This window comes from Rhinopithecus roxellana, chromosome 1, assembly GCF_007565055.1.
Source record: "Rhinopithecus roxellana isolate Shanxi Qingling chromosome 1, ASM756505v1, whole genome shotgun sequence".
NCBI classification, from domain to species: domain Eukaryota; kingdom Metazoa; phylum Chordata; class Mammalia; order Primates; family Cercopithecidae; genus Rhinopithecus; species Rhinopithecus roxellana.
This window is the reverse complement of record NC_044549.1, coordinates 46,520,086-46,546,600: the sequence shown is the minus strand read 5'-3', so window position 1 is coordinate 46,546,600 and position 26,515 is coordinate 46,520,086. Positions and strand designations below refer to the sequence as shown.

The 26,515-nt window shown below is 39.5% G+C and overlaps 1 protein-coding gene across 1 annotated transcript in view; it reads left to right on the top strand.

The window, feature by feature from the left end:
- The window catches only part of OSBPL11 (oxysterol binding protein like 11), a 73,878-nt gene that overhangs the window by 21,252 nt on the left and 26,111 nt on the right, over window positions 1-26,515 (top strand). Inside the window, exons 5-8 of the mRNA XM_010354810.2 lie at window positions 2,092-2,268; window positions 13,268-13,469; window positions 17,085-17,230; window positions 20,797-20,937. Of these exons, the coding sequence (XP_010353112.1) occupies window positions 2,092-2,268; window positions 13,268-13,469; window positions 17,085-17,230; window positions 20,797-20,937 (666 nt within the window). The remainder of the gene's footprint in view (window positions 1-2,091; window positions 2,269-13,267; window positions 13,470-17,084; window positions 17,231-20,796; window positions 20,938-26,515) is intronic.

Here is a 26,515-nt window from a genome sequence, read left to right as displayed (position 1 = left end):
CCTTCCAGAGTGCTGGGATTACAGATGTGATCCCACTGCCCCGGCCGCATTGCGACTTTCTAATTTCAGAACATTTTCATCCCTCCTACAAAAAAGTAAAAAATCTGGAGCCACTAGCAGTCACTCCCTGTTCTCTCCTTCCCAGTCCCCTAGCAAACTCTATTTTCTATTCCATGGATTTGTCTATTCTGGGCATTTTATGTAAAGTGAGCCATGTAATATGAGGTTTGTTGCATCTGGCTTCTTTGATTTAGCATGTTTTCAAGGTTCATCCATGTTGTTGCATGTATCAGTACTTTACTCCTTTATTCCTTTTTTAAGATTGAATAATATTTTATTGTATAGATATACTATTTTTAATCCATTCATCAGTTGGTGGACATTGGGTTATTTTCATTTTATAGACATTATGAATAGTGCTGCCATGAACACTTGTGTTCAAGTTATTATGTGAACATATGATTTCGTTTCTCTAGGGTATCTATCTGGGAGTAGAATTGCTGGATCATGTGATAGTTCTATATTTAACTTTTTGAGAAATTGCCAAACTGTTTTCCAAAGCAGCCACACTCTTTTACATTCCCATCAACAATATATGAGGGTTCTAATTTCTGTATATCCTTGCCAATACTTGTTACTGTCTTTTAAAAAAATTATTATGGTTATCTTAGTGGATATGAAGTGGAATCTTATTGTGGTTTTGATTTCATTTTCCTAATGACTAATCATGTTGAGCACCTTTTCATGTGCTTATTGGTTAGTCATTTGTATATCTTCTTTGGAGTGTTTTTAAAAATATTTTTCAAGGTGAAAGGAGAGTCTCATTACTTGAAATCTGAGGTTACAGATGTCTAAAAGTAATATATGGGCATCATATTTAAAGGATTTCATACCTAGGTGATAACTTGTCTTTTACCATTTTGTTTTTTTAGTCATTCTTCCTGTTGGTTTCCCCGAGAAGTGAATTTTTAAAAACTGTTTGTACTTTCGGCCTAAAACCTAGTCTTCAGGAAATCCAACACAACAGCTTTTCTCATACCATAAGGTTCTAGTCGTTGTCAGTGAGAAAGTACTAGTTTGTATCAAAGGGTACTTGGCATGTTACATTAAGAAATGTATTATATTGCTGAGTGCATTTTTTTGTATTAATCATGGTGTTTAAGGCCAGTTGTAGTGGCTCACGTCTATAATCCCAGCACTTCGGGAAGCTGAGGTGGGCAGATCACCTGAGATCAGGAGGAGTTCAAGACCAGCCTGGCCAACATGGCAAAACCCTGTCTCTACTGAAAATACAAAAATTAACTGGGCATGGTGGTGCATGCCTGTAATCCCAGCTACTCAGGAGGCTGAGGCAGAGGAATCATATGAATCCGTGAAGTGGAGGTTACAGTGAGCCTGAGATCACGCCACTGCACTCAAGCCTGGGCGGCAGAGTGAGACTTAGTCTCAAAAAGAAAAAAAAAGGCCAGGCGCAGTGGCTCACCCCTGTAATCCCAGCACTTTGGGAGGCCGAGGCAGGCGGATCAAGAGGTCAGGAGTTCGAGGCCAGCCTGACCAACATAGTGAAACCCTGTCTCTACTAAAAAGAATACAAAAATTAGCCGGGCATGGTGGAGAGCGCCTATAGTATCCCAGCTACTCAGGAGGCTGAGGCAGGGGAATGGTGTGAACCCCGGGAAGTGGAGGTTGCAGCAAGCCAAGTTGCGCCACTGCAGTCCAGCCTGGGCGACAGAGCGAGACTCCATCTCCAAAAGTAAAAGAAGAAAAAAAGTTACGGTGTTTAAAAATCTGAAATTATAAACTTCTTGTTATTCTAGTAGTTTGTTAAATGTGAAAGAATATTTTTTTGACAGCACAAAACTGGAAAATAATTTTCTAAATAAATTATCAGTTTACTTTGGGATATGTAAAATGCTTAAACTTTGAGTATCTCAGATTTTATCATCTTCAGAAATGTTCTCATAGTCAATTCTGAAGTTAATTTAATTTTAAATGCTGCTCATGTGTAAGTCTTAAGTGTGTGGTAATTTGATGGTTACAGATCCTAAATTAAAGAAGAAAACAAAAGGAATGATTTTGTTTGTCTAACAGAATAATCCTCCTCTGAAGTCACGGAGCTTCTCACTTGCATCTAGTGGTAATTCTCCTATATCGCAGAGGAGACCAAGTCAAAATGCCATTTCTTTTTTTAATGTTGGACATTCCAAACTGCAATCAGTGAGCAAAAGAACTAATTTACCTCCAGACCATCTTGTGGAAGTCAGAGAAGTAAGTATGAATTAAAGTCAAGTTAAAATGCACAAAATGATCTTACCTGCTTGGTTTTGTCACAAAAAAACTTAAATACTGTTTGTGTCTTCAAGGGCCTTCATTGTTTCCCATCTAGTATGCTGAGATAATTTTTAAGTCATAAACATTCCCTGACTATATAGAGTGTCCTAAGTTTCCTCATGTCTGTCATGTACTAGGCACGTGGTCATTTTTCAAAAGTCTGTATCTTTCAATTCTCAAGTAAAAGTACAGACTCCTTTTATGTAAATTTTTTGATCAAAATGGTAATTAAGCCTAGTGGGAAGGCTATATAGCCAAACAAGTGATTCTTTAAAAAAACAAACTGATAAAGGCCAGGCATGATGGCTCAAGCCTGTAATCTCAGCACTTTGGGAAGCCAAGGTGGGAGGATTGCTGGAACCCAGGAGTTTGAGACCAGCCTGGGCAACAAAGCCAGACCCTGTCTCTAAAAAAAAAATTTTTTTTTTAAATTTTAGCTGGTGGTGGTAGTGATGTGCACCTATAGTACCAGCTACTCTAGTAGCTGTGATGGGAGAACTTCTTAAGCCCGGCAGTTTGAGGTTGCGGTGAGCTATAATTGTGCCACAGCACTCCAACCTGGGTAGCAGAGTGAAACCCTGTCTCAAAAAATAAAAAAACAAATAGTGGCGGGGCACGGTGTCTTATCCCTGTAATTCCAGCACTTAGGGAGGCTGAAACAGGAGGATCGCCTGAGCCCAGGAGTTCAAGATCGGCCTGGGCAACATAGTGAGACCTGTCTCTGAAACAAAACAAACAAAAAACTTACATATATGTAACTGATATATATATAGAAACTGATATATATTTATAGAACATTTCAAACATATACAATCATTAAATCCTTGATGTTGCCTTATATCACCATTTCTTTCTTTTAAACTGTGTACCAAATAATTCTAGTTAATAAAACATGCAGTATGTTAAGTTCTAAATATTAAGTTCTAAATATATACATAGAACATTTCAAACATATAGAATCATTAAATCCTTGATGTTGCCTTATATCACCATTTCTCTTTTTTTAAACTGTGTACCAAATAATTGTAGTTAGTAAAGCATAGTTTGTTAAGTTCTAAATATTCCAGACATTACTTGCTGAATTAAATTTGGTAGAGCTTATAGATAATCTATGTAGTGAATTGGTGAAAACAGTATCATAAATCACACCCAAAGGATTCAAGGTAGGAGGCTAGGAGAAGGAACTCTGTCAAGGTATTTAGGGTTGTGTTTATAGGTGAAGAAATTGATGTAGAGAGATGAAGTAACATGCTTGAGATACACAGACAGTAGCTTTTGATTCACTTTCTAATTCTGTTATATAAACAAACAGTTACAAAAGACTCTTTTTCATAAAACTCTGTAATTTTAGTATTCATAACAATGGTATTCCATTTGTAGATAAATGTCAGTGTTTGTCTTTTTTTTTTTTTTTTTTTTTTGTCTTTTTTTTTTTTTTGAGACAGTCTCGCTCTGTCACCCAGACTGGAGTGCAGTGGCGCGATCTTGGCTCATTGCAACGTCCACCTCCCGGGTTCAAGTGATCCTCCCACCTCAGCCTCCCAAGCAGCTAGGACCACAGGCTCCTGCCACCACACCCAGCTAATTTTTGTGTTTTTAGTAGAAACGGGGTTTTGCCATGTTGGCCAGGCTGGTCTCACCTGACCTTGGGTGATCCGCCCACCTCAGCCTCCCAAAGTGCTGGAATTACAGGCGTGAACCACCATGCCCAGCTGGTGTTTGTCTTTTAAGGAAACCAAAATACTTCTACCTTTATTTAGAGTGGAGGAGAAGGAAACATTAAACATGGTTAAGATTCAAGATACAGAATAAAGAAAAGCATTCAGGGGCAGTCTTATGTCGTAATGTATTCCTTAACCCTTAAAAACTAGGCAGCCATGAAATTCTTGGAGCTTTTCAATCATGGCTAGCGATGGGAGTTTGAGGTGGGCTTCTGGGATGCTGGTAATGTTCCGTTTCTTGGTCTGGGTGTTGGTTACCTTGTATGTTTAGTTCATCAAAATTCATTAAACCCATATACTTGTGATATGTATCTGTTTGTAGACTGTCAGTATACTTCAGTAAAGAGTTAGAAACAAGCAAAAAGCATGTAATTGAAATTCTCATGTATTATAGCACATTTTCAAGGAAAAGGGATGGTTTTGTATTTAAGATTTTGTCTCTATAGAGGCCTTCTGCTTGACTATACTTGGGTCTTTGTGACCTGATGTCCCGAGACCATTGTCATATCTCTGTTAGCTTTTCTTCAGTTGTGAAGACTTTAGTCAACCTGCCCTTCTCTTTTCAACTCTAATGATTGTTTTGTTGTTCTCACTGGCTCAATGGTAATACTGCCACACTCCAATGTTATGTGTCTTTAAATATACATTTCATATCATTATAATAGCATGTTAATATTTAACATGTAACTCTGGCACTTGAGTGTAGAAAGAATGAGTCCCTAAAGTCCCTAAAGTTTCACAATTACCTCTTTGGGAAGGTCCAGCATTAACTTACAGAATTGACATAATTTAATGACAATCTCTCCTTGAATTATGGCTCTAGAAATTATTCTAGGGTTTGGGTGGTAACCACAGTTTGGCACTCCCTGTGTCACTCCCTCACCCCCACACATGCCAAAAAAAAAAAGTATTAGCTGAGCATCTGTGTCTTCACTAGGTTGGTGTTTTTGCATTTAACAACCCAACAAACTGTAAGATTAAGTCAAACTATAAGATTATAACTACGTTAGGAATGTTTCTATATTCCAATGGAATAATTCTGTTTCTGAGAAAACAGTCCTTTTGGAATGTTCATATCATTTTTTGTCCTCCAGACAAATATTAAATACCTCCAGAACCAATTTTTCCTTTGAAATTTGGTTTATTGCTAATATAAAGTCATTATAATCTAGTCTCTGGAGGCATATTGTTTCCTAGTCTTTTTATTTATTTATTTATTTTTTTGAGTGGAGTTTTTCTCTTGTTGCTCAGGCTGGAATGCAGTAGCATGATCTTGGCTCACTATAACCTCTGCCTCCCAGGTTCAACCAATTCTCCTGCCTCAGCCTCCCAAGTAGGTGGGATTACAGGTGCCCACCACCACGCCTGGATAATTTTTGCATTTTTAGTAGAGACGGGGTTTCATCACGTTGGCCAGACTGGTCTTGAACTCCTGACCTCAAGTGATCTGCCTGCCTTGGTCTCCCAAAGTACTGGGATTACAGACATGAACCACTGCACCTGGCCAGCTTTTATTTTAAATGGGTTAAATTTATTAATATTTACCTTATTAGAAATTAAAACAGGAGTTAAAGTAACTTGTTAATTAAGAAAATAATAAAAATTAATAAACCTACTACATATTAGCATAAATAACATTTTTATGTCAAAGTTATCTTTACCAAAACAAAATCATTATTGAAAAGAGTGGATTGTTTTACATTTTTGCAGTCACTTCAATGTCTGGCCTTATAGAACACAACCGAATTCTCACATCTGTTGCTATATTCAGTCTACTATAGTATATTGTTTTAGTTGAACTACAGGATGAAAATTTGGCCATTCACAGATAATGTGTTTGGAAAAAAGAGAAACATTGTAATAGCCTTTTTAGATAATTGTGGCTATTCTTTGATACTATACCAAAACTTGACAACTGATAGTTTCTTAAATGTTAGATGCAGTATGGAATCTAATACATATCAGTGAACTTTTTGTGTTTTGTTACGTGAAAATCCATTGGTCTGTCCTGCACTTTGAATGGATCTTTAACCTAGCCATGATTTTGTAACACTGTGCATTCATTAGTCATTTTGGAGATGTTAGTTTACAGAGTTATGCAGATCTTGCAAATATTGGTCCATTTTATTATTATACAGTGAGTAAAATTCATATTTATTAACATCCCCAGTGTCATCAGAAAAGTATTGGGAAGCTGTCAGATATACCAGATAAGGTTGTCCGAAATTCTGATTTTCATTTTACAGCTCAAATTTTGTAATTGATAACAAATACTGTTGTTTTTTCGATAGCCTCATTTTATTCAATCTTGAGAAAATGTCTAACTCATTCCCCAAACCTGAATCTCCATCGTTTCTTTCTTTCTTTCACATCAGAATAGTAGTCCATGGAAACAAACAAACAAACAAAAAACAGCTAATTCAGCTTACAAGTCAGTCACACAAGTGCTTTTTCTCTAGGCAACCTCTATATATTGGTATGCAACAGAAGTGCTTTATATGTACTTCCCACTTTCTACATAGAGAATTTTTTAAATTACTACGTCTTGATGTAGTAAATTTAATGATTTTTACTGCTTTACAAAGACATTCTTAAGTAAATTGGCTTTTTTTGTGTGTGTGAGTACATGGCAGGTAAAGAATACAGTGACCACTTGTGGGTTTGGTGTCACTGCCTTTTCACTATCGTTCCAGAAGTTTTACCCACCATTGCTTTCACGTCATTAATACAGATGTCACCACAGTGAAAAAAAGCAAATAACTTCTTTGAATTACTATAAAAAATAGTTTGACTTCACAGACTCTCTGAAAGGAGTCTCACAGGGGTCTCTGCAGAGCACACTTTGAGAATTACTGTTCTAGAATTATCCAATTCCAGGAGGTTGTGATGCAAAGATATAAATTGATGTGAGTTTGAAAGGAACATTTTAATCAAATCTATGGGTAAGTTTAGTGTTAGATTAGGCAGCAGTTTGTAAAAGCAGTTAACTCCTTTTTTTTTTTTTTTTTTTTTTTGAGATGGAGTTTTGCTCTTGTTGCCTGGGCTGGAGTACAATGGCACAATTTCGGCTCACTGCAACCTCCGCCTCGCAGGTTCAAGCGATTCTCCTGCCTTACCCTCCCAAATGGCTGGGATTACAGGCATACTACAGGCATCCACCATGCCCTTCTAATTTTGTATTTTTTTAGTAGAGACGGGGTTTCTCGATGTTGGCCAGGATGGTTTCGAACCCCTGACCTAAGGTGATCCACCCGCCTCGGCCTCCCAAAGTGCTGGAATTACAGGCGTGAGCCACCACACCCAGCCTAAAAGCAGTTAACTCTTGTGGGTAGTATCATATTGTCCTTGAAAATGAATTTATTACAAAAGCTTTACTTTATTAAAATCATCTGTTTCCTATTTACTGTTTCTTATTAGTACTACTTATCAGTTCCCTTCTTTTTCAGTTCATGCTTCATGCCGGTACTATGCTATGCCCTGGGAGTAACTCAAATGACCAGTCTAGTAAGTGAGACAGAAACTTAAAACACAAGTGATTAAAATCATGATTCTAATTTGGTTTACAGCCAAATTATATGCCACCTGAATGATGTACTCCTATCACTACGATTGCCATTTCTAGCTACAAAACACAGGTTCACCGAGGTTTCAGCTTTCTTGAAGTTTTCTTTTTTTTTTTTAAAGGACCTGGCTTTATAGTGTCAAGGAACAATCACTAAAACAGTTTCACAAATCACTTTTCCATTTCTTTGAATAGATTTGATTAGCTAATTTGTTTTGGAGAGAGCCATTACCGACTTTTAACATTTATGCTATAATTATATACTTTGTTTTAAAGCAGAGTCGGCAAGTTGCATATATATATATATACACACACACACACATACACACATATATATGCACACACATATATATACACACACACTATATATATCTTACTATCGATATATATCTTACTATATTTATATCTTGTAGTCTGCTTTAAAGTATGCGTGTGTATGTGTGTATATATATACACACACACTTTGTATATGTAATATGTACATATTTTATATATATATAGTATTAGTCCATATTCACGCTGCTGATAAAGACATACCTGAGACTGGGTAATTTATACAGAAAAAGAGGTTTAATGGACATACAGTTCCAAATGGCTGGAGAGGCCTCACAATCATGGTAGAAGGCAAGGAGGAGCAAATTACATGGATCACAGCAGGCAGAGAGAGAGAACTTGTGTAGGGGAACTCCTCTTTATAAAACCATCAGATCTCCTGAGACTTACTCACTAGCACAAGAACAGCATGGGAAAGACCTACCCTGATGATTCAGTTACCTCCCACTGGGTCCCTCCTACAACATGTGGGAATTCAAGATGAGATTTGGGTGGTGACACAGCCAAACCATATCATTCTGCCCTGGCCCCTCCCAAATCTCATCTCACATTTCAAAACCAATCATGCCTTCCCAACAGTCCCCCAAAGACTTAACTCATTTTAGCATTAACTCAGAAGTCTACAGTCCAAAGTCTCATCTGAGACAAGGCAAGTCCCTTCTGCCTATGAGCCTGTAAAATCAAAAGCAAGTTAGCTACTTCCTAGATATAATGGGAGTACAGGCCTTGGATAAATACAGCCATTCCAAATGGGATAAAAAGGCCAAAACAAAGGGGCTACAGGCCCCATGCAAGTCCAAAATCCAATAGGGCAGTCAAATCTTAAAGCTCCAAAATGATCCCCTTTGACTCCATGTCTCACATCCAGGTCACGCTGATACAAGAGGTGGGTTCAGTCTTGGGCAGCTCTGCCGCTGTGGCTTTGCAGAGCATAGCCTCCCTCCCGGCTGCTTTCATGGGCTGGCATTGAGTGTCTGTGGCTTTTCCAGGCACATGGTGCAGGCTGTCAGTGGATCTACCATTCTGAGTTTTGGAGGACAGCAGCACTCTTCTCACAGCTCCACTCAGGGGTGCCCCAGTAGGGACTTGGTGTGGGGGCTCTGACCCCACATTTCGCTTCCGCACTGCCCTAGCAGAGTTTCTCCATGACAGCCCCGCTCCTGCAGCAGGCCTCTGCCTGGGCATCCATCTGTTTCCATACATCCTCTGAAATCTAGGCAGAGGTTCCCAAACCCCAATTTTTGACTTCTGTGCACTAGCAGGCTCAACACCACATGGAAGCTGCCAAGGCCTGAGACACCTGAAGCCTCTGAGACCACAGATGAGCTCTACGTTGACCTCCTTCAGCCACGGTTGGAGGACCTGGGACACAGGGCACCAAACATCTAAGCTGCACACAGCATGGGGACCCTGGGCCTGGCCCATGAAACCACTTTTTCTTCCTAGGCCTCCAGGCCTGTGATGAGAGGGGTTGCCATGAAGACTTCTGACATGCCCTGGAGACATTTCCCCGTTGTCTTGGGGGTTAACATTTGGCTCCTAGTTGCTTATGCAAATTTCTGCAGCCAGCTTGAATTTCTCCTCAGAAAATGGGATTTTCTTTTCTATTGTGTCATGAGACTGCAAATTTTCTGAACTTTTATGCTCTGCTTCCCTTATAAAAATGAATGCCTTTAACAATACCCAAGTTACCTCTTGAATGCTTTCCTGCTTAGAAATTTCTTCCACCAGATACCTAAATCATCTCTGTTAAGTTCAAAGTTTCACAAATCTCTAGGGTAGGGGCAAAATGCCACCAGTCTTTTTGCTAAAACCTAACAAGTCACCTTTGCTCCAGTTTCAAGATTCCTCAATTCCATCTGAGATCACCTCAGCCTGGACATTATTGTCCATATTGCTATCAGCATTTTGGGCAAAGCCATTCAACAAGTCTCTAGGGAGTTTCAAACTTTCCCACATTTTCTTGTCTTCTTCTGAGCCCTCCAAACTGTTCCAATCTCTGCCTGTTACCCAGTTCCAAAGTCGCTTCCACATTTTCAGGTACCTTTTCAACAGCTCGCCACTTCTGGTACCAATTTACTGTATTAGTCCATATTCATGCTCCTGATAAAGGCATACCCAAGACTGGGTAATTTATACAGAAAAGGAGGTTGGATGGACTTACAGTTCCACATGGCTGGGGAGGCCTCACAGTCATGGCGGAAGTCAAGGAAGAGCAAGTCACGTCTTACATGGATGGCAGCAGGCAAAGAGAGAACTTGTGCAGGGCAACTCTTTATACAACCATCCGATCTCGTGAGACTTATTCACTGTCATGAGAACAGCATGGGAAAGACCTGACCCCATGATTCATTTACCTCCCACTGGTTCTCTCCCACAACACACGGAAATTCAAGATGAGATTTGGGTGGGGTTGCAGCCAAACCGTATCATATATGTATCTTTTTTGAGAGATAGTGTCTCATTGTTGCCAGGCTGGAGTGCATAGCTCACTGCAGCCTCCAACTTTTGAGCTCAAGCAGCCCTCCCACCTCAGCCTCCCAAGTAGCTGGGATTACAGGTGCACACCACCACACACAGCTTATTTTTACCTTTTTTTTTTATCCTAGAGGTGGCGTCTTGCTGTGTTCCCCAGGATGGGCTTGGACTCCTGGCCTCCCAAAGATACAATTATATTTTAAATTTTATTTTTTCTAGCCAAGAACATTACTTTCTTAGACCAATTCTACCACCAATACTAGCAGGTGGCTCTTTTGGTTCTTCTACACGAAGAAGCATACTATTTTCTCTTTCAAGTGTTTTTATATTGTGACTTCTGATTATGCTGTGAATGTCTTGAGATTTTTTTTTCCTTTGTTAAACTTTTATTGGCTTATAACATACTATAGAAAAGTACACAAATTACAAGTGTGCCTCTTGTAATTTCTGCATAATCACTTCCTGGATCAAGAAGTTAAATGTTATGAGCACCCTAGGGCCACTTCTATGTCCCTCATCACAACACCCTTCCTCACTATCCTGACTTTTAACACCATAAATTTATTTTGCCTAATTTTAATACTCCTAAAACTGAAGTCATATAGTATGTACTTCTTCAGGTATGGCTGCTTTTCATTTCACAGTATGTGTTTGAGATTTATTTAGGATGTTGAGTGTAAATGTTCCTTTTCATTGCTATATAATATTCACTGTATGCTTATGCTATAATATTTTTTATCCATTCTGGTGTTGATGGACCTGAGTTGCTGAACATATGCATATATATATCTCTTGATTAGGTAGCTAAGAGTGTAATTGTTGGATCATAAATTATATTTACTTATGTCTAGCAGATATTGCCACACTGTATTTCAGAGTGGTTTTACCTGTTCATAAGTTTGGATTAGTGGGATTTGGTTCCTAAATTTGTATACAAAAACATTTATACACACACAAAGCACACTATATATGCATGTATAGATGTGTATACATGTTAATAGATAGCAACATACCTACATACAGTTTGTCCTCTTATGAAACCTTTTTTTCTGGGACGGGTGAATGTTTGATCCTTAACTATGGTACATGTTTTCAGGAACTATTCCATATATGACACAGTGATTTGCTTAGTAGGATCGTTTTGCACGCCTCTTTCACTTGCCCCCTGATGAGCCATATCAAAAATCACCTGGGCTGGGCACAGTGGCTCACGCCTGTAATCCCAGCACTTTGGGAGGCCACAGTGGGTGGATTGCTTGAGCCCAGGAGTTTGAGACCAGTGGGCATCATGGCAAAACCCTGTCTCTACTAAAAAATAATACAAAAAATTAGCCAGGCATGGTGGCACACACCTGTAGTTCCAGCTATCTGGGAGGCTGAGGTGAGAGCCTCAGAGATGGGGAGGTCAAGGCTGCAGTGAGCCATGATTGCACCACTGCATTCCAGCCTAGGCGACAGAATGAGACCCTATCTCAAAAAAAGGAAAAAAATATCACCTGGAACAGAGTCTCTGAAAGCTAAAAGAGTCTGTCCACTATATAGAGTTTCTATGTGAATTAAGCTAGTGTCCAAAGGATGGTCCATTAGAGAACCTTCTGCTCACAACTGAAAGTCATTAAGTATCATAAATTCAGTTTTCCTCTAAAAAATTGGCTTTCTCATCATTGTTACTCCATTGGTTCTGTTAGGAAAGCTGTACAATGCTCCTAATAAAAACAGAGTGTATTAAAATCTTTTAAACTGAAAAGCTTGCATCCAGTACTTGGTCCAAAATCAGCATAACAGGACCAGAAAGTTTGGTTAGGAAAGAGGAAGCAGGAAAGCCATTATGCATTCATAGTAGATTCAAATTGAGTCTGACCAAAGGTATAAAAGTAAGTGGTTGAGAGCCCAGACTGGAACTTAGTTTAACTTTGGAAGGAAGTATTTGATTTTCCTGTTAAGGATCTTCTAGAATCTTTCTGATAACTTGATGGCTTAATACTCTTTTTTTTTTTTTTTTGAGACAGAGTCTCACTCTGTCACCCACACTGGAAAGCAGTGGCTCAATCTCCGCTCACTACAAGCTCTGCCTCCCGAGTTCACACCATTCTCCTGCCTCAGCCTCCGAGTAGCTGAGACTACAAGCGCCTGCCAGTACACTTGGCTAATTTTTTGTATTTTTAGTAGAGACAGGGTTTCACCGTGTTAGCCAGGATGGTCTCGATCTCCTGACTTTGTGATCTGCCCACCTTGGCCTCCCAAAATGCTGGAATACGCTTAATACTCTTAATACTTTTACGTTTTGTTGCTTCCAAAGAAAAATTACAGCTGCCTTAGATAACAATCTTTTGCCCAATTGATAAGCACCATTAAATGTTCATTAAATGAAAATAGCCAAACAAACTTTTAAAGAACCTAATATGGCCCATTATGTCTTTTATTTTTTATTTATTTTAAATTTTGAAACAGGGTTTTGCTCTTTCGCCCAGGCTGCAGTTCAGTGGCGTGATCATGGCTCACTGCAGCCTCAACCTCCTGGGCTTAGGTGATCCTCCCACTTGAGCCTCCCAAGTAGATGGGACTACAGGCATGTGCCACCATGTCTGACTAATTTTTAAAATGTTGTGTAGAGATGGGGTCTTGCTATGTAGCCTAGGCTGGTCTTGAACTCCTGGGCTCAAGTTATCTTCCCACCTCAGCCTCCCAAAATGCTGGAATTACAGGTGTGAGCCACCATGCCTGGCCTAGTGGGTCTTTAAAAATGGCTCAGAAGCTGAACCTGGTAATTAAAATGGCAACTGTATGTATACATGTTTTACAGAAATCATGAGTAGGACCCACAGAACTGTTTTTTCCTTAGATGATGTCTCATGCTGAAGGACAACAAAGAGATTTAATTAGACGAATTGAATGCCTTCCTACTTCTGGCCATCTTAGTTCCTTGGACCAGGATCTCTTAATGCTCAAAGCTACTTCCATGGCAACTATGAACTGCTTAAATGACTGCTTTCATATTCTGCAGTTACAGCACGCATCACATCAGAAGGGCTCATTGCCTTCAGGTAAGTTGTCGATTAAAGGTAGGGCTTCACAATGAAGGCCAACACACGGAAAGGACTGCATTTGTTGTAATTCTAATTTCAGAAAATCTTTAAAAAAGGAAAAGAAAACCAGAGCCTGTCGGTTTTTAATTATCATGCTGATGTTATATAAATTCTTAATGACTGTGTCCTTTTCAGAATCTAAAATGATTTTAGGACTAATGTCTAATATCACTGAACATTCCTGAAGAGACCTCAAGCTCAACATGTCAAAAACTGAACTCAAAATGTGCATCTCCTATATTTCCATTAAAATCACTATCTATCTGTTCATCCAGTTGACCAAAGTAGAAACCTTGGCGTTATTTTTTGAGTTTTGGCTTAGTCCACTATCATTATTTTCATGTATATAAAAGTCTATCAGTCACTTTTCAGTTTGAAAAATAATGTGTAGCTAGGCAAGGTGGCTCATGCCTGTAATCTCAGCTACTTGGGAGGCTGAGGCAGGAGGATCCCTGGAGCCTAGGAGTCCAAGGCTGCAGTAAGCTTTGATCCCACAGCTGTACTCCAGCCTGGGTGACAGAATGAGACCCCATTAAAAAAAAAAAAAAAGTATATATATGTGCACTATTTGAGAACACCTATTTGTTGAAATTAATTGTGCTAGGGAAATGTTATTGCATGGTACTATAAAAATGAGTCTTTCTGTAAATAAGATGCTCATCACATTGTGTGAGCAATAACTTAATAATGCTAGTGATGGCTGTGACTTAATACCTTACATCTCATTGTTCTCTTATTTAACTAATTCACCTTACCCATAAAAGAAAGGTATTTTAGAAAGGTAGAGTCTCTGCTCAGGAGACAGTTTCCCTTAGTCAGATGGATATAGGATGGACCTCATCCTCATGTGTGCCTAAATTCAACAATTCCAGCCAACAAACTGTTTCTAATGGCAATTGTAGATGTAGGTCAGGGCACTATTGAGAGAGGCCAGTTATGTATGTTCCTCTTAAAAAATTCGTAGTCCACTTAGGGAAGAAACATGTAAATGGTAAGTATAAAATAATGTGTAGGGGCCAGGCCCGGTGGCTCATGCCTGTAATCTTAGCACTTTGGGCAGCTGAGGCGGGCGGATCACCTAAGGTCAGGAGTTTGAGACCAGCCTGGCCAATTTGGTGAAACCCCGTCTCTACTAAAAGTACAAAAATTAGCTGAGCGTGGTGGCGGGCACCTGTAATCCCAGCTACTCAGGAGGCTGAGGCAGAAGAATCGCTTGAACCCAGGAGGCAGAGGTTGCAGTGAGCCAAGATCACGCCACTGCACTCCAGCCTGGGTGACAAGAGTGAGAATCCATCTTAAAAATGATAATAATAATGTGTAGGGTGCTTCTACTAAAAGGAATAAACTGTGGGAGAATAGCTGACTGGCTGAAGGAAAAAAAAGATAATGCATACAGTGCTACTACCAAAGGAACAAACTGTGGGAGAATAGCTGAATGGCTGGTAGAAAGAGTTCTGAGAAAGGCACAGAGAAGCTACAAAGACCGATTAGTTTAGGAGTGAGAGGTAGGGGAAAGGGCATTCCATAGTTTAGGAGTGAGAGGTAGAGGAAAGGGCATTCCATAGTTTAGGAGTGAGAGGTAGAGGAAAGGGCATTCCATAGTTTGGGAGTGAGAGGTAGAGGAAAGGGCATTCCAAAGAGATAGAGGAGTCTAAATTGTGAGTTGTGAACGTGGATTCGTGGCCTGTAGGAATTGTAAGTAATTCAATATAAATTTTCTCTTCTTATAAAGCAACATACTCATTATAGAAAATACTGTAGAGTCAAAAGAAGAAACAAAATATATGCATTGTCCTACCAACCAAAAACCACCACTGTTGATATATTAGTATGCTCCCCCTCCCAGATTTTCTCTTTTTTCTTTTTAGTTTTTGTTTCTTTTGCCCTGTTGTTATTGGAAAATATATGTTTGTATCTTTTTTCACTTTATATCAAAAATGTTTTCCAATCATATGCTATTGATAAATTTGCTTAGTATTTATATTCCTTTGAGGAGACAAATGTACTTTGATTGACTTAACTATATCCCTGTGTTGAACATTGGATGAGTTAGGCTTAGCTATGAAATTTGGGTTAATTCTAGTGTTGGTAATCATAATTCTCAGTCAAATGAAACAGTTTATTTCCAGTTTATACTACTTAATTATTGCTTATTTTTAAGACAATATTTTTATTTTATTTTATTTTTTCTCACTCTGTCGTCCAGGCCGGAGTGCAGTGGCGCCATCATGGCTCACTGCAGCTCAACTTCCCAGGCTCATGCTATTCTCTTGCTTTAGTCCCATGAGTAACTAGGACTACAGGTACATGCCACCATGGCTGGCTAATTCGTTTTAGTTTTTATAGAGATGGAGTCTCTCTGTGTTGCCCAGACTTGCTTAATTTTTTTAAAGTATGTCAAGTAACACAGTGCTAGATATTAGATGCTCAATAAATAATTAAATACTTCATTTGTGGCCGGGCGTGGTGCCTCACGCCTGTAATCCCAGCACTTTGGGAGGCCAAGGCAGGCAGATCACCTGAGGTCAGGAGTTCAAGACCAGCCTGGCCAACATGGTAAAACTCCATCTCTACTAAAAATACAACAGTTAGCCAGACGTGGTGGCGAGCACCTGTAGTCCCAGCTACCCGGGAGGCTGAGGCAGGAGAATCATTTGAACCTGGGAGATGGAGGTTGCAGTGAGCTGAGATCGTACCACTGCACTCCAGCCTGGTCAATAGAGCGAGACTGCGTCTCAAAAAAAAAAAAAAAAAAAAAGACAGTACATTTCCTACTCCTACATTTCTGCTGCAGTAGTCTGAGCATCCCTTATTATAGCACTCTATAACCAAGTTTCTGTGAAACCTAGATCAGCCTCTGAAATCAAGTGGAACATTTTCCATTATTGATTAGGCATAGAATCCACTTTGTTTAACTAGTTGAGGGTAACAAGAGACATTTGAATCATTAACCGAGAAGATGACAGGTCTCCAAATGTGACCACTGTCTTCACTAGGTCAGTTATTATTTATTCAGTAGAAGAGTCTTTCAGTTTAAGTTGTATGGGGCTTTTTAAAAATGATTTCAAAAAACAACGTGTATTTGCAATTCTTAAATTAGATCCAGGGGATTATTTTGATTGGTTAGACAATTGTTGCTGAGAATAAGGCTCAATCCCAAATTGAAACAAATTTTACTGTTTCACAGTCCCAGACTCCTCCTGTTGCTGTGACTCTCTAAAGCCTAATTGCATACTTTTTAAGCAGTAGAGGGACAAAGACAGCAAATCAGCTGTTAGGTTGTAAATATACTTCGTGATTCGCAGATTTGTCCAAGAATGAATTCAGTCCTATTCAGGGTTGATTTCTTTTAAATAGTATCTGATATCAAGTTGCAAGTTGCTCTGTTGTAAAATACCCAATCATCGGGCTCATGCTAATGAGATATAAGTGGCTGTCTTGCAGGGTCTCTTAACAGGTTTAATTGCTTTTAGTCTTGTAGGCTGGAAACAAAATTGTTAAATAAAATCCACATCTGCCGAACTTTCTAGATTATGAGCAAGTTTCAGCGAAAGGTTTCTCTTACTTCATCAGGAACAACAATCGAGTGGTTAGAACCAAAGATATCTTTATCGAACCACTATAAAAATGGAGCTGACCAGCCCTTTGCAACTGAGCAGAGTAAGCCGGTGGCAGTCCCAGAAGAGCGGCCTGTTGCAGAATCTGGACTGTTAGCAAGGGTAAGGTAATATAAAAATATGGTTTTGATGTGAAAAATTAGGTATCACTGAAAAAGGGTCAGTTTTCTTTTCATTGTCAGGGCATGCACATCAACTTAACACCCGAGCAACACTCTTAAAGATTCTAAAACATTTTAAACTGCACTATTTTTGAAGAGGTCTCTGATATTAAACTTGTTAAATTTTCCAGGTTAAATTATATGCCCTTCTTACTTTTAGTTTACTTTTGCTTGATAAAAATATATTTAAAACATTGAAATTTATGTTTTTCTTTTCCTAGAAAACAACTTACGAGATTTGCACAATGTTTATCTCTTACATTTCTTAACCCATTATCTTAACATTATTTATTAAGTTTATAATCTTAAAACTTAAGTCTTTTTCATAATAAGCACTTTACCAAGCCAGTTGTTTCAAGTATTACCCTACTTAAAATAGCACAGAATCTTAGGGTTTATATTTTTATAAACTATTATTTATTTCACATTTCTTAGAAGCTGAAGAGGGTTTTATTCTATTCATAATCTACCATTGTAGCAAATCATATTGATTTTTTTGCCTTTTGTGTTCACATCTGTTATTTTAAGCTATTTTTACTTGATAAGCATTTTCCTATGTTGTATTAGTCTGTGTAATTAAAAGTTGAAATAGTCTATTGAGTTCATGTCCTTATTGTTGAATATCTAGATTGTTTGGGGTTTTTTTTTTAATTTATAAATAACACTTTATTATCTTGTTTCCAACTTTCTTTTCTTTCTTTCTTTTTTTTTTTTTTTTTTTTTTTGACAGAGTTTCGTCTTGTTGCCTGGCTGGAGTGCAATGGCGCGATCTCAGCTCATCGCAGCCTCCACCTCCGGGGTTCAAGTGATTCCCCTGCCTCAACCTCCCTAGTAGCTGGAATTACAGGCATGCGCCACCACGCCCGGCTAATTTTGTATTTTTAGTAGAGATGGGGTTTCTCCATGTTGGTCAGGCTGGTCTCGAGCTCTGGACCTCAGGTGATCCACCCGCCTCGGCCTCCCAAAGTGCTGGGATTACAGGCGTGAGCCAGCGCACCCGGCCTTCTCCTATAGTTTTTTTTTTTTTTAGCTTATCTTATAATAATAATATAACTTAGGTTATATTACCAAGCAGCGGCCGGGCGCGGTGGCTCATGCCTGTAATCTCAGCACTTTGGGAGGCTGATGGGGGCAGATCACGAGGTCAGGAGATCGAGATCATCCTGGCTAACACAGTGAAACCCTGTCTCTACTAAAAAAAAAATATATATATATATATATTTTATATATATATATATATATATATATATAAAATCAGCCAGGCGTGGTGGTGGGCACCTGTAGTCCCAGCTACTTGGGAGACTGAGGGCAGGAGAATGGCGTGAACCCGGGAGGTGGAGGTTGCAGTGAGCTGAGATTGCGCCACTGCACTCCAGCCTGAGTGACAGAGCAAGACTCCGTCTCAAAAAAAAAAAAAAAAGTTTATATTACCAAGTAGCATTACTGAGTCAAGAGTAATGCATAGTTAATGGTACTTTATATGTTCGTAAATTACTTCTTGGAAGAAATATACTGCACAGGGACTTCCAAAGTTGACAAAAGTGTTGGCTTGATAAGGCAGACATTGCAGGCGAGGGTTGGCAGGGGAAAAGAAAAAACAATAATATATAAAATGCTTTATTTCTCTATAGCTGTTTGACTAGCTCATTTGTAGAATCAACAGTTAAGAAGTATTCATTAAGCTTAGTATATGACAAGTCCAATGCTAAGAATTAGAGAAGAAGCAAAAATTGGAAGATACAGGTTTTTCACTGAAGAGACTTATAATCTGCTTGGAGTCACAACATATACACTGAAACAATGAGATGATAATATAAAGCAATATACTTTTTTTCTTAATTGATACCATGTAGGCTATTGGGATGGGGTATTCAGAGAAAGGAAGAAGACATATTGAGTTGGGTACATGAGAAATGCTTTGGAGAGAAAGTGGGATTGGAATTGAGCTTTGAAAGGAGACAGGATTTGAAGGGAGGAGGAAGAGAATGAGACTCTCAAGATGAAGGACTAACACTAGCAAGGATCCTAAGGCTTGTGTGTTTATTGAGGAGAAAGCTTGCCTGGTAGTTTTAAACCCAGGATGTGCCATTCAGTAACATATGGACCAATTAATTAACCATGCTTAGCTTCAACTTCCTCATCGGTAAGGTAGGGATAATACTTTTTAAGATCCTTATGAGGATCAATTGAATTTAGTAGAACACCTGGCTTATGGGAAATCATCACAGTATTTTTGGATTTTACAACTCTAAATGGCATTATTCATGTTCTCTGTGGAATGAAACTTCCAGGAGCACTGCTCCATAGAATGCAGTGTAAATTGTGCCCCCAAATAACGTAAAAATAATGCAGAAGGGTTTAGTCTTAATGACAATAGTGTCATGATCATGGGGAAGAATGTGCTATGTTTAAGAAGATTGGTACATGATATGACTTGGAATAAAATGTGAATAGAAGGATATGGAAGTAGACATGAAGACAATGAATAGATTATGTGCATTTCAAATGAAAAAGCAATTGGATTTGTGACTGACTGGATATAGGGTTGGATCAAGGCAAGTCCCAAGTTTTTGAGTGTAAATGATTAGATAAAATTGTATTGTCATTCACAAAGGAAAATTAGGAAGAAGGAGACTTTTGAAAAAAGGTTGAGTATAATTATAAACATGTAAAATTTACATGAGAGGAGGATATATGATTATAAATGTATATAAAAAACAATTAAGGGGCTGGGTGTGGTGGCTCATGCCTGTAATCCCAGCACTTTGGGAAGCCAAGGCAGGTGGATCACTTGAGGTTAGGAGTTTGAGACCAGCCTGGCCAACATGGCGAAACCTAATCTCTACTAAAAATACAAAAATTAGCCAGGTGTGGTGGCGTGTCCCTGTAATCCCAGCTACTTGGGAGGGTGAGGCAGTAGATTCGCTTGAACCCAGGAGGTGGAGGTTGCAGTGAGCTAACGCCACTGTACTCCAGCCTGGGCAACAGAGCAAGACCCTGTTTCAAAAAGAAGAAAGCAATTAAGGAACCAGGCGTGGTAGTGGGCACTGGTCATCCCAGCACTTTTGAGAGGCCAAGGCGGGTGGATCACTCGAGGTCAGGAGCTTGAGACCAACCTGGCCAACATGGTGAAACCCCATCTCTACTAAAAGTACAGAAATGAGCTGGATGTGGTGGTGCACGCCAGTAATCTCAGCAACTCTGGAGGCTAGAGGAGACATTCTTCACTCTTTTTGAAAAATTCTATTTTCCCTCCAAAAAAGAAAAATAGTTCATATGTGATATATATGGCAAAACTGCAATATGTTCAATATCGACAACAATGGGGCTCTCTGAAGGAAATTTATTCCATGGCCAAATAGTTAACAGTTCTGAAAGATTTTTACCCATACTCAGATTCACTTAGGTCAAATATAAATGTCTTCAAATCTGATATTTATATTTTTGTCCTCAATGGATATGAATAGGTAGCTAAAACACTAGACTTTTGCTTTGTTTTGCATCAAGGAGCCTGAAGAAATAAATGCAGATGATGAGATAGAGGATACGTGTGACAACAAAGAAGATGACCTGGGAGCTGTAGAAGAACAACGTAGTGTCATCCTACATCTCTTGTCACAGCTTAAGCTGGGCATGGATTTAACGAGAGTAAGTAATGGCATAAGCTGGCTATGGAGATTGTTAAGGGCTGTACCAGTAATTCTTCATGTTTATGTCAGGACTTTTTATTTATTTATTTACTTTGTTAATATTAATTTTAATTTTTTTTTCAAGACAGAGTTTCACTCTTATTGCCCAGACTGGAGTGCAGGGTGCAATCTCGGCTCACTGCAACCTCCACTTCCTGGGTTCAAGCGATTCTCTTGCCTCATCCTCCTGGGTAGCTGGGATTATAGGCGCCCACCACCATGCTCAGCGAATTTTTTGTAGTTTTGGTAGAGATGGGGTTTCACCATGTTGGCCAGGCAAGTCTTGAGCTCCTGACCTCGTGATTCTCCCACCTCATCCTCCCAAAGTGCTGGGATTACAGGCATGAGCCACCGAACCTGGCTGATCTTTTTATTTTTTGTGATTTTTATTTTTTATGATTTTTTTTTTCCAGTCTCCTGATCAGCATTTTTTATTTTCATAAAAAATGGCTTTCTTGGCCAGGCACAGTGGCTCATGCCTGTAATCAGGCTGGCCTTGAACTCCTGATCTCAAATGATCCACTGTCCTTGGGAGGCCGAGGTGAAACCCGTCTCAGGAGGCTGAGACAGGTGGATCACTTGAGGTCAGAAGACCAACCTGGCCAACGTGGTGAAACCCCAACTCAGGAGGCTGAGGCGGGCAGATCAATTTAAATCAGGAGTTCAAGACCAGCCTGGCCAACATGACAAAACCCTGTCTTAGGAGGTGGCTGAGGTGGGCGGATCACTTGAGGTCAGGAGTTTGGGACCAGCCCGGCCAATGTGGTGAAACCCCGTCTCTACTAAAAATACAAAAATTAGCTGGGCATGGTGGCCTGTAGTCCCAGCTACTTGGGAGGCTGAGGTGGGAGGATCTCTTGATCCTGGGTGGTGGAGGTTGCAGTGAGCTGAGAATGTGCCACTGCACTCTAGTCTGAGCAACAGAGCAAGATTCCATCACTAAAAAAAAGGCTTTCTGGTTTTCTTGTGCAGCAGGAAGTTGTCTGGCAAATAATACCAATAGTCTTTGAGTTTCAGAACAAAATTAAAGGGGTCCATTGGTATACTATACTGGAAAATGTAGAGAATATTATGTAATCCTACAAAACTATGAAAGGCATTGACACTTCCACTTACTTCCCACATGCAGATCATGCATTTGGGTATTATCTATAACAGGAGTCTGCAGACTTTTTCTGTAAAGGGCCAGATAGTAAATATTTGCAGCTATGTGGACATAGGTCTCTGTTGTAGCTGTTCAACTCTGCCTTTGTAGTATAAAAGGAGCCATAGACAATATACTGGGTTGGGCATGGCTGTATTCCAACAAAACTTCATTTACTAAAACAGGAGGCCAGATTTAACCCAAAGACTACAGTTTGCAGATTCCTGGCCAAAAGCTTTGCTACTTTAAGTGTGATCTGAAGACCAGTAGCATCGCCATCACCTGGAAACTTGTTAGGAATGCAGAATCTCAGGCCCCAGTCGCAGACGTGGTGGACCAGAATCTGCATTTTAATAAGATCCTTTATGATTCATATATACATTAAAGTTTGAGAAGCACTAATCTATAGTTTTTAATTTTAGGCAGGTTTTCTCTGTTCCTAGTTTATTTAACTAGTGTGTCTTAATTTGTCTTAACAATTAATCCATGACATTAATTTAAAAAGCCAATCAAGTTCAAAACCTATATATGTCAAATATATATTACTTTAGGATTATTTACTTTGAATTACTGATGAAACAATTTTGTATTAGTATGGAATTTCAAAATTGACTTTAGGAGATAGATATCAATTGGAGATTTTTTTGATGCCATTGAAGGTAGATTTAAAACATTGTTTCCAACGAATTGTTCATCTGAAAATATAACTTAAATAGAAAGCATAAGAAGCAGATATTTTAGGAATTAATAAAGAAACCCATAAAGCTTTCATTATTTTTATAGCTTCAGTATTTCAGCTGGGAATCATTTCTGTTCTAGAAATATTTTCATATTAATGGTTCAGAAAAGACCTTATAGTTGTGAAACTGGTTAAAAATGAATAGTCTTCTGAATGGGGTTGTTTGGTATTAGCATGGTGTTTGCAGTCCCTGAGATTTGCATTTATAAGGCGCAAGAACAGCATTGAGGTTTATAAGGCATAAGAGCATTTGAAAAAAGTGTGCTGTAATAGTAATCCACATGGTAGAAGTTCTCTCATGGCATGAATAACTGCATATACTATACTTTCTCCACATTTGTATCTTGTTGATTAAAAAGTTGTATGTGGCTGGGTGTGGTGGCTCATGCCTGTAATCTCAGCACTTTAGGAGGCCAGGTAGATCACATGAGCCCAAGAGTTCAAGACCAGCCTAGGCAACATGGCAAAACCCTGTCTGTACTAAAAAATAAAAAAATTAGCTGGGCACGATGGTGCACGACTGCGATCCCAGCTACTAGGTGGCTGAGATACAAGAATTGCTTGACCCTGGGAGGTGGAGGTTGCAGTGAACTGAGACTGTGCCACTGCACTCCAGCCTGGGCAACAGAGAGAGACCCTGTCGCAAAAAAAAAGAAAGTTGTATGTGTTACACATATATTACATTAATATTGACCAATCACAAATTAAGAACATCTATACAACATTTAATGGAATGATACTTTTCAGGCAATATTAAAGAGCCTGGCGCCTGGGCGCCGTGGCTCACGCTTGTAATTCCAGCACTTTGGGAAGCTGAGGCGGGTGGATCACTTGAAGTCAGGAGTTGGAGACCAGCCTGGCCAACATGGTGAAACCCTGTCTCTACTAAAAACAAAGAAATTAGCCGAGCGTGGTGGCACACGCCTGTAATCTCAACTGCTTGGGGGGGTTGAGGCAGGAGAATCGCTTGAACCCAGGAGTCAGAGGTTACAGTAAGCTGAGGTTGCACCACTGCACTCTAGCCTGTGTAACAGAGCTAGATTCCGTCTCAAAAAATAAACAAATAAATAAAAATAGTCTGGTGACTAAACTTCTGTCACAGTTATGTCTTATCTAATAATAACACTTAACAAATATTTACTGGGCCCTTGTTATATTCCAGACACTGTGCTAGCTCTTGGGACAGCAACAAAGAAGATAACCATGATCCTAACCTTCATATTGTGAATAAGTAATATGCACTTTCCCTACTGTTCATTTTGTTCCTTTTTATATAATGTTATGAAATTAGTGTAAACACAGAAAATTTTAGCAAACCAAAGAAAATCTATCATTTCACTACCCTAACATAACACAGCTCTCACTTTTGGTATTCCTGTCCAATCTTTCTTCCCTTTGTCATAGTTTATATGCAATTTTGTTTTACTTCCTTTTTTAGTTAACTTTTGTGTGTGTGAAATGTGTTAAACACACAGAAGACTGAATAGAATACATATAAACATTCAAAGAAAAAAGATAAAATGAATACCCATGTATCTACCTCTGATATTAAGCTATAGAACATTGCCTGAACTTGGAATCTCTGAGTTCCCCTCTCATTTATAGTCCTCTACTTTTCCTCCATATAACAATTTACTTTACTTTTGTGTTAATTATCCCTCTACTTTTTGCTATGGTTTTACTGCTTTTTTGTACTCCATAATGATGTTTAGAAAAAAATGAATAGCTAACATAAGCTTAGCATAAGGAAAGGACTGTGTTGCCATTTGTAGAAAACAGCTCCCAGAAAAAGACAAGTTAAACATTTGAGTTTCTGGCTTTAGCTTTTTATGTTATTGAGAAAGTTTAGAAGAGCCCTTTCTGGTGAAATTAGAAGGCAAAGTTGTGAGTCCTGTAAAATATACATCCCAGAGCATTTGGTGTGAGCCAGCTGCAGGAGGAATGTGGGCTGGGGGAGTGAACTGCTCAGTATTTTCAGTTTCAAAGCAAACTGTGACCTACCTCCAACTCTCAGGAATAGATTGAAGTTAGAAGGCATCTGTTGGGGAAATGAGCATCTTCAGCCAATCCAGACAGCAGAACATGGAGAGGAGAGTAAGAATTTCACCAGCAGATAGTCAACGCAAGCCAAATACAATACACTTGGAATCAGTTTCACTAGGCTATTTTATCCTCAGGTTTGAAAAGATGATACGGCCGGGCGCAGTGGCTCAAGCCTGTAATCCCAGCACTTTGGGAGGCCGAGACGGGCGGATCACGAGGTCAGGAGATCGAGACCATCCTGGCTAATACGGTGAAACCCTGTCTCTACTAAAAAAAAAAATACAAAATCTAGCTGGGCGAGGTGGCGGGCGCCTGTAGTCCCTGCTACTCCGGAGGCTGAGGCAGGAGAATGGCGTGAACCCGGGAGACGGAGCTTGCAGTGAGCTGAGAACCGGCCACTGCACTCCAGCCTGGGGGGCAGAGCGAGACTCCGTCTCAAAAAAAAAAAAAAAAAAAAAAAAAAGAAAAGATGATACAATGGCAGTATGAAGCGTGTGGATAGCAGTCTTCAGTATCTCTGTCTCTTGGGTCACATCACTCTAATCTGGACGAGGATTTCCTTTAGCTTTCTCTTTGGCTAAATCTGTTTACTGTATCCATTTCTTCTTTCTTGGTTGCCTCTCATTTTGTTGGAATACATCCTCCATTAATTTCTCAGGAAGATTTGTAAGAAGCAAATGTGAAAATGTGTGTCTGAAATGTCTGTGTTGCCCTCATGTTTCTTTGCTGGTTTAGATAGAATTTGTTGCTTGTAGCCAGGTGCAGTGGCTCACGCCTGTAATCTCAGCACTTTGGGAGGCCGAAGCAGGCAGATCACTTGAGGCCGGGAGTTCGAGACCAGCCTGGCCAACATGACGAAATCCCGTCTCTACTAAAAGTACAAAAATTAGCCAGGCATGGTGGCACATGCCTGTAATCCCAGCCACTCAGGAGGCTGAGGCACAGGAATCACTTGAACCTGGGAGGTGGAGGTTGGAGTGAGCCGAGATCACGCCACTGCACTCCAGCCTGGGTGACAGAGCGAGACTCCATCTCAGGAAAAAAAAAAAAAAAAGAATTTGTTATTTTTAAATAATTTTCTTTTATAATGTCTCCTTGCTACAGGGTTCTAATGAAAAGAGTGAAGTCATTCTGATTCCTGATCTTTTGTTTGTGACTCGTTTTGTAGTTTATCTCTCCAAAATTGTTTAGAATCTTCTCTTTGTCATGTCTTGGTATTATGACATTGATGTAGGTTTCTTGTATCCATTGTATCTGGGTACTCAGTGGGCCTTTTCAGTGTGACAACTCATGGTTTTGAGTTCTCTGAAATTTTCTTGAATTATTTCTTTGATGATTGTATTAGGGTTCTCTCGAAGGACAGAAATAATGGGATAGATAGATACATAAAGGGGAGTGTATTAAGGAGTATTGACTCACATAATCACAAAATAAAGTCCCATAATAGGCCATCTGCAAGCTGAGGAGCAAGGAATCCAGTCCGAGTTCCCAAACTTCAAAAGTAGGGAAGCCAGCAGTGCAGCTTTCAGTCTGTGGTTGAAGGTCCAAGGGTCCAAAAGCGAAGAATTTGGAGTCCAATGTTTGAGGGCAGGACGCATCCAGCACAGGAGA